This window comes from Narcine bancroftii, chromosome 5 (assembly GCF_036971445.1).
Source record: "Narcine bancroftii isolate sNarBan1 chromosome 5, sNarBan1.hap1, whole genome shotgun sequence".
NCBI classification, from domain to species: Eukaryota; Metazoa; Chordata; class Chondrichthyes; order Torpediniformes; family Narcinidae; genus Narcine; species Narcine bancroftii.
The window spans coordinates 37,491,202-37,505,816 of NC_091473.1; the positions used below are offsets into that span (position 1 = coordinate 37,491,202).

The 14,615-nt window shown below is 40.7% G+C and overlaps 1 protein-coding gene across 2 annotated transcripts in view; it reads left to right on the plus strand.

The window, feature by feature from the left end:
• adamts9 (ADAM metallopeptidase with thrombospondin type 1 motif, 9) overlaps positions 1-14,615 on the plus strand; it is a 290,215-nt gene that overhangs the window by 263,015 nt on the left and 12,585 nt on the right. For both annotated transcript variants that reach the window (XM_069937131.1, XM_069937130.1), the window contains exons 38-40: positions 1,993-2,097; positions 5,251-5,345; positions 5,487-5,529. In XM_069937131.1, coding sequence (XP_069793232.1) covers positions 1,993-2,097; positions 5,251-5,340 — 195 coding nt within the window. In that variant the 3' untranslated portion in view covers positions 5,341-5,345; positions 5,487-5,529. The remainder of the gene's footprint in view (positions 1-1,992; positions 2,098-5,250; positions 5,346-5,486; positions 5,530-14,615) is intronic.

Consider the following 14,615-nt stretch of genomic DNA (forward strand, 5'->3'; position numbering starts at 1 on the left):
CTCCTTGAAAAACTCTACCAAGTCCAAAACCATGTTGACTACTCATAATTAATCTCTGTCTTCAAAAGAATTGTATATACCATCTCTAAGAACACTCTCCATTAATTTATCTACCACTGACATCAGACTCACAGGCCTATAATTACCAGGTTTACCTTTGGAGCATTTTTTAAACAGCGGAACAACATGAGCTATCCTCCAATCCTCCAGCACTTTCCCCATGGCCAGTGACATTTTAAATGTTTCTGTCAGAACCCCACCCCCCAACTCTCTCAGGGTCTGAGGGAATATCTTGTCAGGGCACAGAAATTTATCCACCTTTATTCTCCTTAAAATAGCCAATACTACTTCCTCATTAATCTGTGTATTATCTATCACCTCACTACCAGATTTCTTTACTTCACCTGGCTCAATATTCCTTTCCTTAGTGAATACTAAAGAAAGAAATAATTTAAAATTTCCCCCATCTCTTCTGACTTCTCACCTAGCCTATTCCTTGGATCCTCATGGGGCCCAGTTTTATTCCTCACTATTCTTTTTACTTTTAATGTAACTGTAGAAACCCTTTGGATTTTTTTTTATTTTTACCTTGCCTGCCAAAGTAGTCTCACACTTGCTTTTAGTCTTTCTAATTTATTTCATTTTTTTTTGCACTCTTTATCTTCCTCAAGCACTTCATTTATTCCCTGCTGCCTGTACCTGTTGAACACATTCCTCTTCCTCCAAACCAAATTCCCAATAGCTCTTGAAAACCAAGGCTCCCTATACTTTCTAACCTTTCCTTTAATCCTCACAGGGACATACCAACTCTATACTCTCAAAATTGCCCCTTTGTATATCTTCCATTTATCTGCTACATCCTTCCATGAAAAAAAATTATCCCAATCCTACTAAATCCTTTCACATCTCAAAATTTGCCTTATTCTAATTAAGAATTTCAACCTTGGGCCCAGCCCTTTCCTTCTCCAAAATTAACCTAAAACTAATAGTACTAGACACAAAGTGTTCCCCAACACAAACCTTTGACACCTGACCTATCTTGTTCCCTAACAGGAGATCCAATATGCCCTCTCTCTAGTCAGTTCTTTGATGTATTGGTTTATAAAACTTTCCTGAACGCATTTGACAAACTCCAACCCAGCCAGCCCTTTTACAGTATGGGCGTCCCAGTCAATGTGTGGAAAGTTAAAACCTCCACCTTGTGTTTATTACACATATATGCTATCTCCTTACAAATTTCTTCCTCTAATTTCCTCAGCCCATTAGGTGGTCCATAACACACTCCCATTAGTGTTTTCATGCCTTTCCCATTCCTCAGTTTCACCAAATAGCCTCACTGGATGAGCCCTCCAATCTATCCTGCCATAGCACCGCTGTAATGTTTTCTCTAACAAGCCTTCTTGAAATATACACACTTGAGAGAATGTCCCCACATAGACTCCTTTGATTACCATCTATCACCTCCCCCCCACCCCTACCCCTCATTAACTTTAACATTCTGGTTCCTCTCTCCCTTCAAATCTAGGTGTTCTTCAACCCTAATCTCTGCACTCTCATTCTGATTCCCACCACCCTGCCAATCTGGTTTAAACACTCCCTAACAGCTCTAGCAAACCTGCCAACCAGGTTATTGGTCCCCCTCTAGTTCAAGTGCAGCCTATCTCTTTTGTACAGGTCAGAAGAGATTCCAGTGACCCACAAATGTGAACCCCTGCCCCCTGCACCAACTCTTTAGCCACACATTCATCTGCCACATCCTCCTATTGCTACCCTCCCTAGCATGTGGCACAGGCAGCAATCACAAGATTACCACCCTTGAGGTCCTGCTTTTTAATTTCTCTAACTCCCTATATTCTTTCTTCAGGACCTCATCCCCAATTCTGTCTATGTCAGTGGTCCCCATGTGGACCATGATTTCTGGCTGTTTGACTTTTTCTTTAAATGGCTATTAATATGGATCTTTTAACAACTGAAGGATATTTTATTTTTCAGGGCCAATTTAGCATTAATCTCTCTGGAACAGGGCTCCGGGTATCCGAATCCACTCGATGGATATCACAAGGAAACTATGCTGTGGTAGAAATACAACGTTTGATGGTAAGAATCTAAAGAAAAGTGAAGTTAGAGTTGGCAAATATTAATGTACTTGCCTGAAATACTATTTGATGAATGTTTTGTTCATAAAAATGGAGTGTTGCCCAAATGATGCTTTCCTGGGACATTGTATGTACCAGATGCCATTGAACCTGGGAATAGAAACATTTTGGTATGAAAGCAATGACCTATATTGCTAACGACATTAATATATGTGGCCAGCAGTTTCCAGCAGAAAGTGGATCAGGCTGTTTCCTTAAATATCTTTCCTTAGATATTACTTTCCACTTTTGTGCTTTGATCCAAACCCAGGCTATTATATCATATGCAACCCAAATTCAACTTTAAGAATATCAGAGCACTATATTTTGGGGAATAATGATTCACTTCATGTGCATAGAGATACCCTGGCAGAACTGGAAAGGTTACATGTTTTACATACTGCAGAATTTATTTCAGTGTAAAATAAAAGTCGAATAGGCACAAATTGATCTTTAAAATCCTGTATCTACAGTGCAGTAGATTTTCAGTAAAATTTTTGGAACTAGTCTTCAGATAATGGGTAAATTAAGAATATAGTACACTGAAAGTTTAGTGAACAATTGTTTTAAAATATCATTGAATTCAATAACATTAGTCATATTTCTGGGTTAGTCCCTCATTTCCCAAAGTACTGATTTCAGATATTTTTACTACATGTATTTGTTCTGGGAATCTTCAGTGTTATTGTTTTAAACTTTAGCATTGAAACTTAATTGGAAAAATGAAAAGCCATGCATCGATCCAGACCTAATATTGTGTGTTCCCATCAAATTTATTTATTGTTAATGTTTTTTTCATTTTTCCTTTATAATATACAAAGCTGTTTGCATCGAGTCTTTCCAATGGCAAACCATTTTAAGAATGTTTTTAAAGTAAAATTTGACTCCTCCTTTGAAATGGTATCACATTCTGACATTATTATATTATAATGTCAATCTCACAAATCTGCACTGCATTCTCTTTATGCTTTGTGATAGTACAGATTATATCACCAATGTGTATATGTACAGATTGTAGTGTAGGATGACTGTGATTGGCTGAGAGTGTAGCCACACCTACTGGCAGGTCTTAAAGGATTGCTCCTAGCCAGACCAGGTCATTCTGGACTGGTCGACCTACTTGTGATATGCTCCATTCTTTTAGTTAATAAAACCCTTGGTTTGGATCAACAAGTCTTTGCTTCTTTCGACGCGCTCTACATGCTTTTAATATTATTTCTGTATATCACCTCGGAACCTTTTGAAGTAATAATGAACAAGTTTCATTCTTGTCTACTTATATGCACTTTCTGAACTTTCAAATCTCTCCTTTCATCTGCAATTTTCAGAATATTTCAATTCAGATGTACTGCCATTCCATACTTCTGCTCCTAAACTACAACAAGCTGTGTATTAGATCTCTTAAGTTTCATGAGCTACTGACTGGACTATTCCACCTAGACCTCTGCCTTACTACTACTTGTCATTCCCCATAATAAGCCATGAGCTTCATACTTATATGCTTCCTGTTCCTTGGCAGCCTGAAACATTTCCTCATTTTTTTGTTCTGGGGAAACAAATTTAATAGTTAGATTTTGATGTCAGCCAATTACTTGCATAAAATGTAGATATTGGAACCACTGCTACTAAAGAGGAGTATGGGAAAAAGAGATATTTGAAGAAAGAATTCTTGAAGATGTTTCAAAAGCATTTCTCTCTTTGTGAGTTAGATATTAAGGGATTATCAGTACAAAACTTCCATTAACCAAGTCCTGAAAAATACTTGGAGAAGATTCCAAGCACAGTTTGTTCATGGTCTTCCACAGGAAACAAATTCAAAGAGAAGTAACTGAGCAAAATTCAACAAGCTGCTTGTTTTACATCCTACACGATTGCAGTTTCTATTAATTAAGGCTAAAATAAAAGTAAACTTACACATAGTAGATTTAGATCATGTTTCAAACTGGACTTATCAATAAAATTTTACCACATACCATGCATTGACATTGTGCTATAAAATACTGAATGAACAAAAAAAAGTGTGTAAGTGCAATTACAACAGCTTATCCAAACTTTTATTAGCAAAACATAATTCAAAGGAAACTGCTAACTCTATGTGAACATTGCTGTATAAAGTACAGTGTTTAACCAGCTGAGTTTCTCCAGCATTGCGTTTTTACTAATTTTGGGTCATTTGAATGGCTAGGGCAAACGCCAGGAGGGATTACCCTGTGGGATTCAGTGCTCAAATCAGACTGCGCAAAGAATTTTACATGCTAGTAGTAAACTAGAATGCTTCCAATTATGCAACCCATATGCAATTATGTCAAACCCTGTTATAACATGATTGTTTGGGTCCAAAATATGTCATCACAAAAAAAGTGGGGTTGTGCTAAATCAGGATTAGTTACATATATACATGTATAGATATAGATATAGATATCTATATCTATATCTATACATATAAATATTACCTGGGTTCCCTACAGGAGCAGAACTTTCAGGAGCTGTACAAGCTGATGGAACTGGCCACAAGAGAGCCCACTGCTGCCGTGCTACACCTGGACAACAACCTGCTGTGCTGTGACTGCTGCCTGCTGTGGCTGCTGTAGAGCAGCCCAGCTTTCAGCTTCAACCAGCGGCTGCTGGTGTGCGCATCTCCGGGTGTTGGGTGTCGGCAGCCGAGGGCCAGACGGTGTACTTCAGGTGTTGGGCAGACAGCACAGGCTGATCAGCAGGTCCAAATTCACATTAAATCAGGGTGCTTAAAATCAGGGTTTCACAATTGTTGCATCTGCAAGATCCCCCTAGAAACAACAGAGTTATTCTTGCCCTACATCTTTGAATCTATTGACAAGTAGACTGCTATCTGGCAGCCACACCGGACTCAAAAACTCCTCAAGATTTAACCCCAACAACATTATGGGAAATGTTATGATATCTATCCAACATCATTCACTCAAACATGAATGCCTACTGACTTTATCCAGAAGTGAATATATTAAATAAAAAGAGTCATTTTGGCAAGCTCTTCAGTTTTAAAAAAGCTTTATTAAATTATTTAAACATCAGCAGATTCTTTTACTTTTCAGATACAATGATATATATGGTCTTGTAAATACTATTTTGTCCACAGAATGGCGCCAAAGTGACTGGGAAATGTGGAGGTTATTGTGGCAAGTGCATCCCATATTCTGGAACAGGACTACACGTACAATTACTTTAGCTCAGGTATTCCCTTTTTAAAATACTTATTCAAATTTACAGTACAACTACATTCTTGCTTCACATTCCACAACTTTATCTCATCTCAGAATGAGACGTAGATTTATATCTTTATCATGAATGTCTCGTATTTCTCCTTTCTCCAAGAGTTGTGACAAGGAGGAAGCTAGTGAAGAAGTATTATGAAGAGGTCAGTATTTGATAGCTAATGCTCTATTTGGTAAAAACCAAAGATTCTTGAGCTCCGCTCAGTTACCATTGTGGCACGACATTGTCTTTGTCCCAGGCTCTTATAGCCATATTGCACTATACAAACCAAACACACATTTTTAATGTTTTTTTTTTAAAAGTAATGACAATTTATCTTGAATTTCTGGTGGGAATAATTTTGGTTATCCCTCTGAGACCCTAATTAACAGTTGTATCTCACAAGGGAAGCAGTCCATGCCTGTGTGCAGCAAAGCTTGGACAGCATGGCTGATTTAGTGGCAAGAAATATTTTCACCACAAAAATATCATATGATGACCATCTTCAACAAGAGAGATAGATTACTTATCTTTGACACTCAATGATATTACCATTGCCAAGTCTTCCATCAGCAATATCCCATGAGTTACCATTGACCAGAAACTCAGTTAGAGCAGCTGCAATAATTCTGTAACGACAAGAACAATTTAGAGTGTGATATCATGTAGGAAGTGATTCATCTGTACCCCCAAAGTCTTTGCAATATCTATAATCTTCTTGTCAGAAGCTTGATGGAATATGTTCCATTTGCAAGATGCAGTGCTAACAACTCTTGAGATTAAGATAAGGATCCCATTTGATTAGCACCCAGTTACTTAAATGACTTGCTACAGCATCTCTGCATTTATTTGAAGAATATTGAACTCTAAACAAGCTGTAATTTTCTCAGAAGAACACCACAGTTATGATCAGTGCTTAGAAACTTGAATGCTTTGATCTGCTGGTTAAGTCAGTAGTGGCTATTTCTCCATTGTTGCCAACAAATATGGGAGTAATGCACATAACAATGGATTAATTAGCTTGGCATCCAATGGATGGGAATATGCATTGAATATCTAACAGTTAAGCCAGTAAAATTCATGTTCCTTCAGTAAAGATAAATTAATAATGGGCACCAATTAAGGTTCATTCTCAGTCATTCCACCTATTTCATGGTAAATGGTAGGAAGGAACTGAAGAAGTCTCAGTGATAGACACACAAGCTTCACCATGCACACAACAAATAGATATGACCAATGCTTAATCAATCAATTTTGGCTGTTGCTCTTTCAATGGTTCTTGTCACTATTAATCTTTTATATAAAGAGGAGCTCATAGGAAACAAAGAACAAATATTTAATTTCATCAAACGGCCTTCTTCATTTTTCTCAACTTCCTCTCTTCGGAGATTGCCAAATCATGTGCATATTATGAGAATGGATAAAGCAGGGAAAAAGAACCCCAAGTTGATATTTGATGTTGTGTTGGAGCTTGTACACAACCTTTGTCCAAATAACATGGTGTTCCAGCGTATATTGAATTGTCCCACTATCATTTGTTCTATGAAAATTATGCTATATATTTCACTCATAAAATATCTCTCACTGTCCATCAGGAGCCAAGGTTTTCTGTAAGCACATTAACATGACAATTATGACAACCCTTTAAGGTAAAGCATAATTGGATATACAGGAATGTCACCAGCTGCCACACCCGTCAATGTGATATATCTCTAAACACTGAAAGATGTTAATGTGCACTAAATAAGAACATATTTGAATGTTACTTCTATGTTCATTTGAATGTTGCTGGTATCTTGAAATTAAATAACATGTTAACTGAAAATATATTTCAGCTTAAGATCTCATTTGATGACCCACATGAAGCTCAAGCCCTGGATGGACTAACTTCGGTTTTCTGTCCAGGAAAACTAATGGGGCATTCTGGGAGGGTTGATGTAGGAAAAGAGTGCCTGAGAGATTGTGGTGGAAGATGAATTAGTGACTTTATGATGGGAGACATCATTGTCCTGAATCTGCATACCACACAACCCCTCAGGAAACAGTGTAGACAACAATGTTGCACCAATTTGGGGTAATACACAGGATTCTGTGGTTCAGTGAAAAAACACACAAATGCTGGAGAAACTCAGCAGGTCAAACAGTGCCTTTACCTTTGCTACATAAGGCACTGTTTGACCTGTTAGTCATTTTCAGATTCTAACTTGTAACCAGTGAGGTGTGACAGGGAATCTGTGCTAGGACCACAATTTGAATTATCTATTTTAGAGGAAGGAAGCAAATGTGCCATAGCCAGATTTGCAAATGATCCAAAGGTCGGAGGGAAGGCAAGCTGTGAGAAAGATATAAACATTTTACAGAGAGATTGGTTAAATGAGTGGGCAAAATATTGGCAAATGGTGTATAAAAGAAGTTGTTCACTTTGGAAGAAAAAAAATGACAAAAAGAGATCATTACCAGTAAATGGGAAAAAAAAACTGCAAAAGCTGAAATAAGGAATTTAGGAATTCCTGTTCAAATCCTTGAAATAAAGAAAGCCAGCACATGGATTCAGCAAGTGATGGAGGAGTCTGGTTGAACGCAGGCTTTTATTTCAAGGTCGTTGGAAAATAGAAGTAGGGAAGCAGTACTGTAACTGTACAAGGCAGTTGTACAAGCCATATCTAGAGTACTGTGGTAAACATGAGAGTGTGCACATATGCTGGATAGGTAGAATTTTAATAAGTATGTTGTTTTTTTGATTTTTTAACAACTTTATTTATTCATTCAACAAGGTTATTACATACAATTTAAAAAATACATATTGTGAACAATATTTTTTTAATATAAAAAAGAAAAGAGAGAAAAAAAAGAAAACCCTCCCCTCCCCCTCTCAGCCAGCTCTCTTAAGGAGAGCCAAATAGAGAAAAAAAACTAAAATATAAAATAAAATATATTTACTAAAATCTAATCAAAGTAAATGTAAATATTCTGAATATAAAGATGACTTATTAAGAAAAAAGAATAATTATCATGTAAAACGTACGTGATTTTTTTTCCATTACCAAACAAGTTTTCATCTCATTATGCCATCTATTAATATCAATCACATTAGCATTTTTCCATGTACTTGCTATAATTTTTTTTTTGCTACAGATAAAGCTAAATATACAAAAGCAATCTGAAATTTATCTAATCCCAAATCTTTCAAAGGCTTCAACTTACCCAACAAAAATATTGCCGGGTATAAAAGTATTTTAATCTTATACAAATGTTCCAAAAACAATTGAATTGCTTTCCAAAAAGATTGTATATGTACACATAACCAAACAGCATGAAAAAAAGTTACAACCAAATTATCACATCTAAAACAAGAGTCTGATTCACTAAAAACATATTTTTTTTATTTTTCAGGTGTTAAATACAATTGATGTAAAAAATTGTAATTAACCATTGTATAATGAACCTTTATCAATCTAGTAACACTATCATGACAAATATCTAACCAGTCAGCCTCAGAAAAAATAAAATTAATATCCTTTTTCTATTTAATCTTAGATCTATCCCATCCCTTTTTTTCCGTAGTCTCCTGTAATATTTGATACATCAATGAAATATATTCCCTCTTTGGTACAATCACAAGAAAAGATTCAAATTTAGTCAATTTAGGTAAAATCATATCTCTACCAAATATTTGTTTTACTAAAGATCAAAGTTGATAATAAACAAATAAAGAATTTTCATTAATACCAAAATGAGCTGCCTCATAATAATTTTGAAAATTTTGTAAACGTAATCCTCCTAATGCATATTTCCAAATTAATTTATTGAAAGCTACTCTCAGAAATTTACTCTTCCATAAAAATTCCCTAACCATTTTATTTAAATCTCGAAAAAAATTCTTATTAAGTAAACAAAATTGCTACTCCCTTAGCTTTAGGGTTAAATGAAGAAAAAAAACCATGTCCAACCCAGTCCCTCTTCAATTATATACTTTCTTTTTCATTCAAATGTGTCTCTTGTAAAAAAGGAATATCAATTTTCATCTTTTTGATATATGCCAAAATTCTCTTATGCTTGATCGGGTTGTTTAATCCCTGAACATTTAAAGTAGCAAACTTCAAATTTGACATATCTAATACAATTACTAAATATCAAAAATAATCACAAAATTAATAATAACAAAAAAATTTTTTTTTAATTATATATAAAACCCCCAAATTAAAATATATAGGCCCTCCAAATAAAAATAATATTCGTTAATAATAAGAAAAAAAACAACAAACCCCCCCCCCCAAAAAAAACTACCAAAAGGTAGTAACTCCCTAAAAATACTGGGTGTGGATTACTCACTAGTGACTGATGACTAACAAAGAAATTAGTGCAATCCCCTCCTCCCCAGCCAGCCAATCAAAAATATTAACATATTACAAACAAAAAAAAAATTTTTTTCAGCCTTGAGATTCCAGTCCAGATGGTGAACTCATTTCAAGTGTAAATGAACTCTTTCCATTCCCGTTCTTTCCATTTCTGCCATTTTTACCATTTCCAAGACCATCAGATTTTCTTTTAGGAGATAATGGTGTACTTCTTTTTTGTCCTCTGACATCTGGTAGCAAATTAGCAAAAAACATTGCCTCATGTTCATTCTCAAAGAATTGAGACTGATAGTTTCCATAAAACACTTTCAACACAGCAGGGTAACGAAAAGCAAATTTGTAACCTTTAAGCCATAAAACGTCTTTAACTGGATTAAATTCACGTCAACGTCTGATAACATCTTGACTCAAATCAGGGTAGAAGAAAACTCTACTATTCTGAACAATCATTGGAGCTTGCCTTTGTCTTGCATTTTGAACTGCAAGTCGAAGAATTGTCTCTCTATCCAAACAGTTCAAACAGCGAACTATCACAGCTCTTGGAGGTTGACCAGGTAAAGGTGTTCTTCTTAAAGCTCTATGTGCTCTTTCCAAACCCAATCCATCAGGAAAAGACTCTTCCCCTAACATCTGGGGAATCAATTTTTTTTTAAATTTGACAGGATCTTAACCTTCTATACCAGGGGTGTCAAACTCAAATTCACGGAGGGCCAAAATTAAAAACTTGGACTAAGTCGAGGGCCGAACTAAATATTTATTGAAAATTTTCAACAACATCTGCATGTTTTCTCTTCTTTCAACATATGTAATGTTAAACTTTTTCTTATTAAAATAAATGTTTAATAATAGTTTTGGATAAACTCTTTCCAGAAGCATTAACAAATGAGAAATAAAATATTCAATAAATAATATTTCTCTATAGAGGATTTGTCAAATGTTGTTAGTGTGCTTGTGATAGTACAGATCTATCACCAATGTACATAGTGTATATAGTTACTGTATCTAGACTGTGCTTACAGCGATTGGCTGAGAGCTAAGCCACACCTATTGTCTGGGCCTTAAAGGGTTGTGTCCCTAGCCAGCTCGGATCATTCCGGACTGGTCGGCCACCTGTGAAGAGCTCCGGTCTTTTGCTAATAAAAGCCTTGGTTTGGATCAACAAGTCTTTGATTCTTTCGACGAGCTCTACAATTTTATTAGCAAAAAAAATAATTTTTTTGAAAGGGATGGAGCGTTTAACTCGGCCAGAAAAACTTAATATCGACCCACAGTCAGCTACAGCCTTCAAAGCCTTTAACTTCTGGCTGCTGAACTTTGAAAACTTCCTGAGACTTATTGAGGTGGAGGAGGATAACCAGCGTCTAACAGCATTGCTGTCTATGGTGTCCTTGAGAGTCTACGAGAACATCCAGGATGAGACCACTTACACCGCAGCCATAAAGGTACTGAAAGAACTGTATAATCAACCGGTGAACAGAGTTCATGCCCGGCTTGTGCTTGCTTCGAGGAAGCAACAGCCCAACGAGTCCAGCAGGGCATATTTACAAGTATTAAAGGCATTGGGCACAGTTCAACTGTGTGGACAAAACTGCTGCCGAGATCACAAATGATCTCGTCTGGGGTGCCTATGTGCCCTGGCTCCGATCGAATGAAGTGAGGCTACGCTTGCTCGAACAAGGGGTAGAAAAACTAGAGGACGTGGCCCGGATTGCAATCACAATGGAGGATGCAGCCTTAAAGTCCACCGAGCTCTCTAGGGACTGGACCCCTCGTTCTGATGTGAGTAGAGTGCCCTTCTACCCTACCACCCCCCGAGATACTGACGGCCTGGTGGCTGCTGCTACCCTTCCCCGTGCGAACCCAAAATGTTATTTCTGCGGGAGGGACAAGCACAGCAGGTCCCAGTGCCCAGCAAGAAAAGCCAGGTGCCAGAAGTGCCTTAAAAAGGGCCACTTTGCTGCAGTCTGTAGGTCTAAAATGGCCGCCAGCAAACACAGTGCCTCATGTGAAGCCCAATCGCCACTATCCCATTCAAACTCTTCTTCCCCAGAGCTCTCGTCCAATGAGAGCGAGGGCTCCCCTGCACGGCAACGCCTGACGTCACGGAGACGCCGAACCCGGAAGGGGCAGCCCATCCTCACAACCATGGTGTTGGCCCACCTCTCGCCCCCGTGCGGAACACTCGACGCTACCGCCGCTGCTGCTGCCGCCACAGACATCCCCGGGGCCGACGCTACTGCCGCTGCTGCCGCCGCCACAGACACCCCCGGGGCCGACGCTACCGCCGCTGCTGCCGCCGCCACAGACACCCCCAGGGCCGACGCTACCGCCGCTGCTACCGCCGCCACAGCCACCCCCGCGGCCAACCAGGTGCTCACCCTAGCGTCCATCGCCGACGACCGCCAGGGCCCGACCGCCGCGACCAACGACCTACCCACCGCCAATCGCGAGCAACTACAAACCCCACTACTTACCATTCACCCGCCAACGCCGCCACAGCAGCACTTCCGGGAGGTCCTCCAACCTGCTCCTCGAGCATTGACTACGTCATCCCATGGCGTGATGTCATCCCGTTGCGTGATGTCATCCCGTTGCGTGACGTCATCCTGTTGCGTGACGTCATCGCGCAAAACTCCCCTGTCAACTGCTTCAATAACACTAAACCAGCAATGCTCTCATCCCCTAACCAGAGCAATGGAACTGATTAAAGTGCATGGACACTACACCAATTGCTTATTTGACTCTGGGTCAACTGACAGTTTTATCCAGCCAGATCTGGCTCTCCGTTGGGGACTTGACATTATCCCCACTACCCAGAGGATCTCATTAGCGATGAGGTCCCACTCGACTGGGATAAAGGGGTATTGCATCGCCACGCTGGAAGTACAGGGCGTAATGGTCACCCACTTCAAATTATTCGTCCTTCCCCAATTGTGCGCCCCAGTGTTGCTGGGATTAGACTTCCAGTGTCAGTTCCAAATGGTGTCCCTACACTTTGGGGGACCCCACGCCCCCCTCTCGGTCTGCCATCGCCCCACCCCCGAAGCACCCGAGCAACCCGCCCCCGGGGACAATCCTGCGGCCTTTCCACACTCCGGATTGCCCCGCCAGCACTCTTCGCAAACCTCACCCCTGGCTGGAAGCCTGTGGCCACCAAAATTCAGGAATATAGTTACGAAAACAGGCAATTCATTAGGAGTGAGGTGTGTAGATTGCTGGATGAAGGCATCATCGAACCCAGTTCAAGCCCCTGGAGAGCCCAGGTGGTGGTTGTCAAGAATGGGGAAAAACTACGGATGGTGGTCGACTATAGCCAGACCATTAACCGCTTCACGCTCCTGGATGCGTACCCCCTGCAACGCATCACGGATGTGGTGAACCAGATCGCCGAATACCGCATTTTCTCCACTATTGACCTACGTTCGGCCTACCACCAGCTCCCGATCCGCTGCGAGGACTGACCATTCACGGCCTTTGAAGCGAATGGGCGGCTATATCAATTTCTCAGGGTACCATTCAGAGTCACGAATGGTGTCGCGGTCTTCCAGCGGGAAATGGACAGAATGGTGGACCAGAACGGGCTAACCGCTACCTTCCCGTATCTGGACAATATCACCATCTGTGGCCACGACATGCAGGACCACGACGCCAACCTAGACAAATTTCTTCAAACTGCCCGTCGGCTGAACCTGACTTACAATTTGGACAAGTGTGTCTTCCGGACCACACGACTCGCTATTCTAGGTTGTGTGGTGGAGAACGGGTTAGTCATGCCAGATCCTGACCGCATGCGTCCCCTAATGGACTTACCCCCCCCCACATACCCAGAAAGCTCTCAAACGTTGCCTGGGCCTTTTCTCATATTATGCCCAATGGGTTCCACACTACGCCGACAAGGCGCGTCCTTTTATCAAGACCACCTCCTTTCCCCTCTCAACCGAAGCCACAGCGGCTTTCGATCGAATCAAATCCGACATCGCTGCTGCGACGCTGCACGCGATCGATGAGTCTGTCCCATTTCAAGTCGAGAGCGATGCATCCGACTTCGCCCTGGCAGCCAACTTGAACCAGGCCGGTCGGCCTGTAGCCTTCTTCTCCAGAACCCTCCAGGGTCCGGAGAGTAGACACTCCTCGATCGAGAAGGAGGCCCAGGCCATAGTTGAAGCGGTGCGTCGTTGGAGACATTACCTCGCTGGGAGGTGCTTTACACTGTTGACTGATCAACGCGCGGTCTCCTTCATGTTCAGCAACACTCAGCGTGGTAAGATAAAAAACGACAAAATCGCCAGATGGAGAAACGAACTCTCCACCTTTAACTATGACATCCTGGTAAGCTCAACGACCCGCCTGACGCGCTCTCCAGGGGGACGTGCGCCAGCATACAGATGGACAGACTACGGAAACTCCATGAGGCGCTCTGTCATCCAGGGGTCACTAGGTTTGCTCACTTTGTCAAGGCGCGCAACTTACCCTACACAGTCGAGGAGATCCGCTCCATGACCCGAGCCTGTTCGGTGTGCGCTGAATGCAAGCCCCACTTCTTCCGTCCAGATAACTCCCACATTATCAAAGCCACCCACCCCTTCGAGCGTCTTAGCGTAGTCTTTAAGGGGCCCCTACCGTCGACCAACCGTAATACCTACATCCTTACAGCCATCAACGAGTACTCCCGCTTCCCATTCGCTGTGGCCTGCCCAGTCACCACTGCCACCTCAGTGATACAGGCCCTTCACACTATTTTCACCATCTTTGGGTACCCCAATTCCATCCACAGTGATAGGGGGTCCTCATTCATGAGTGCAGAACTGCGACAGTACCTTCTGGAGTGTGGTATTGCTTCAACCAGGACCACGAGCTATAACCCACACGGTAACGGCCAGGTCGAGAGGGA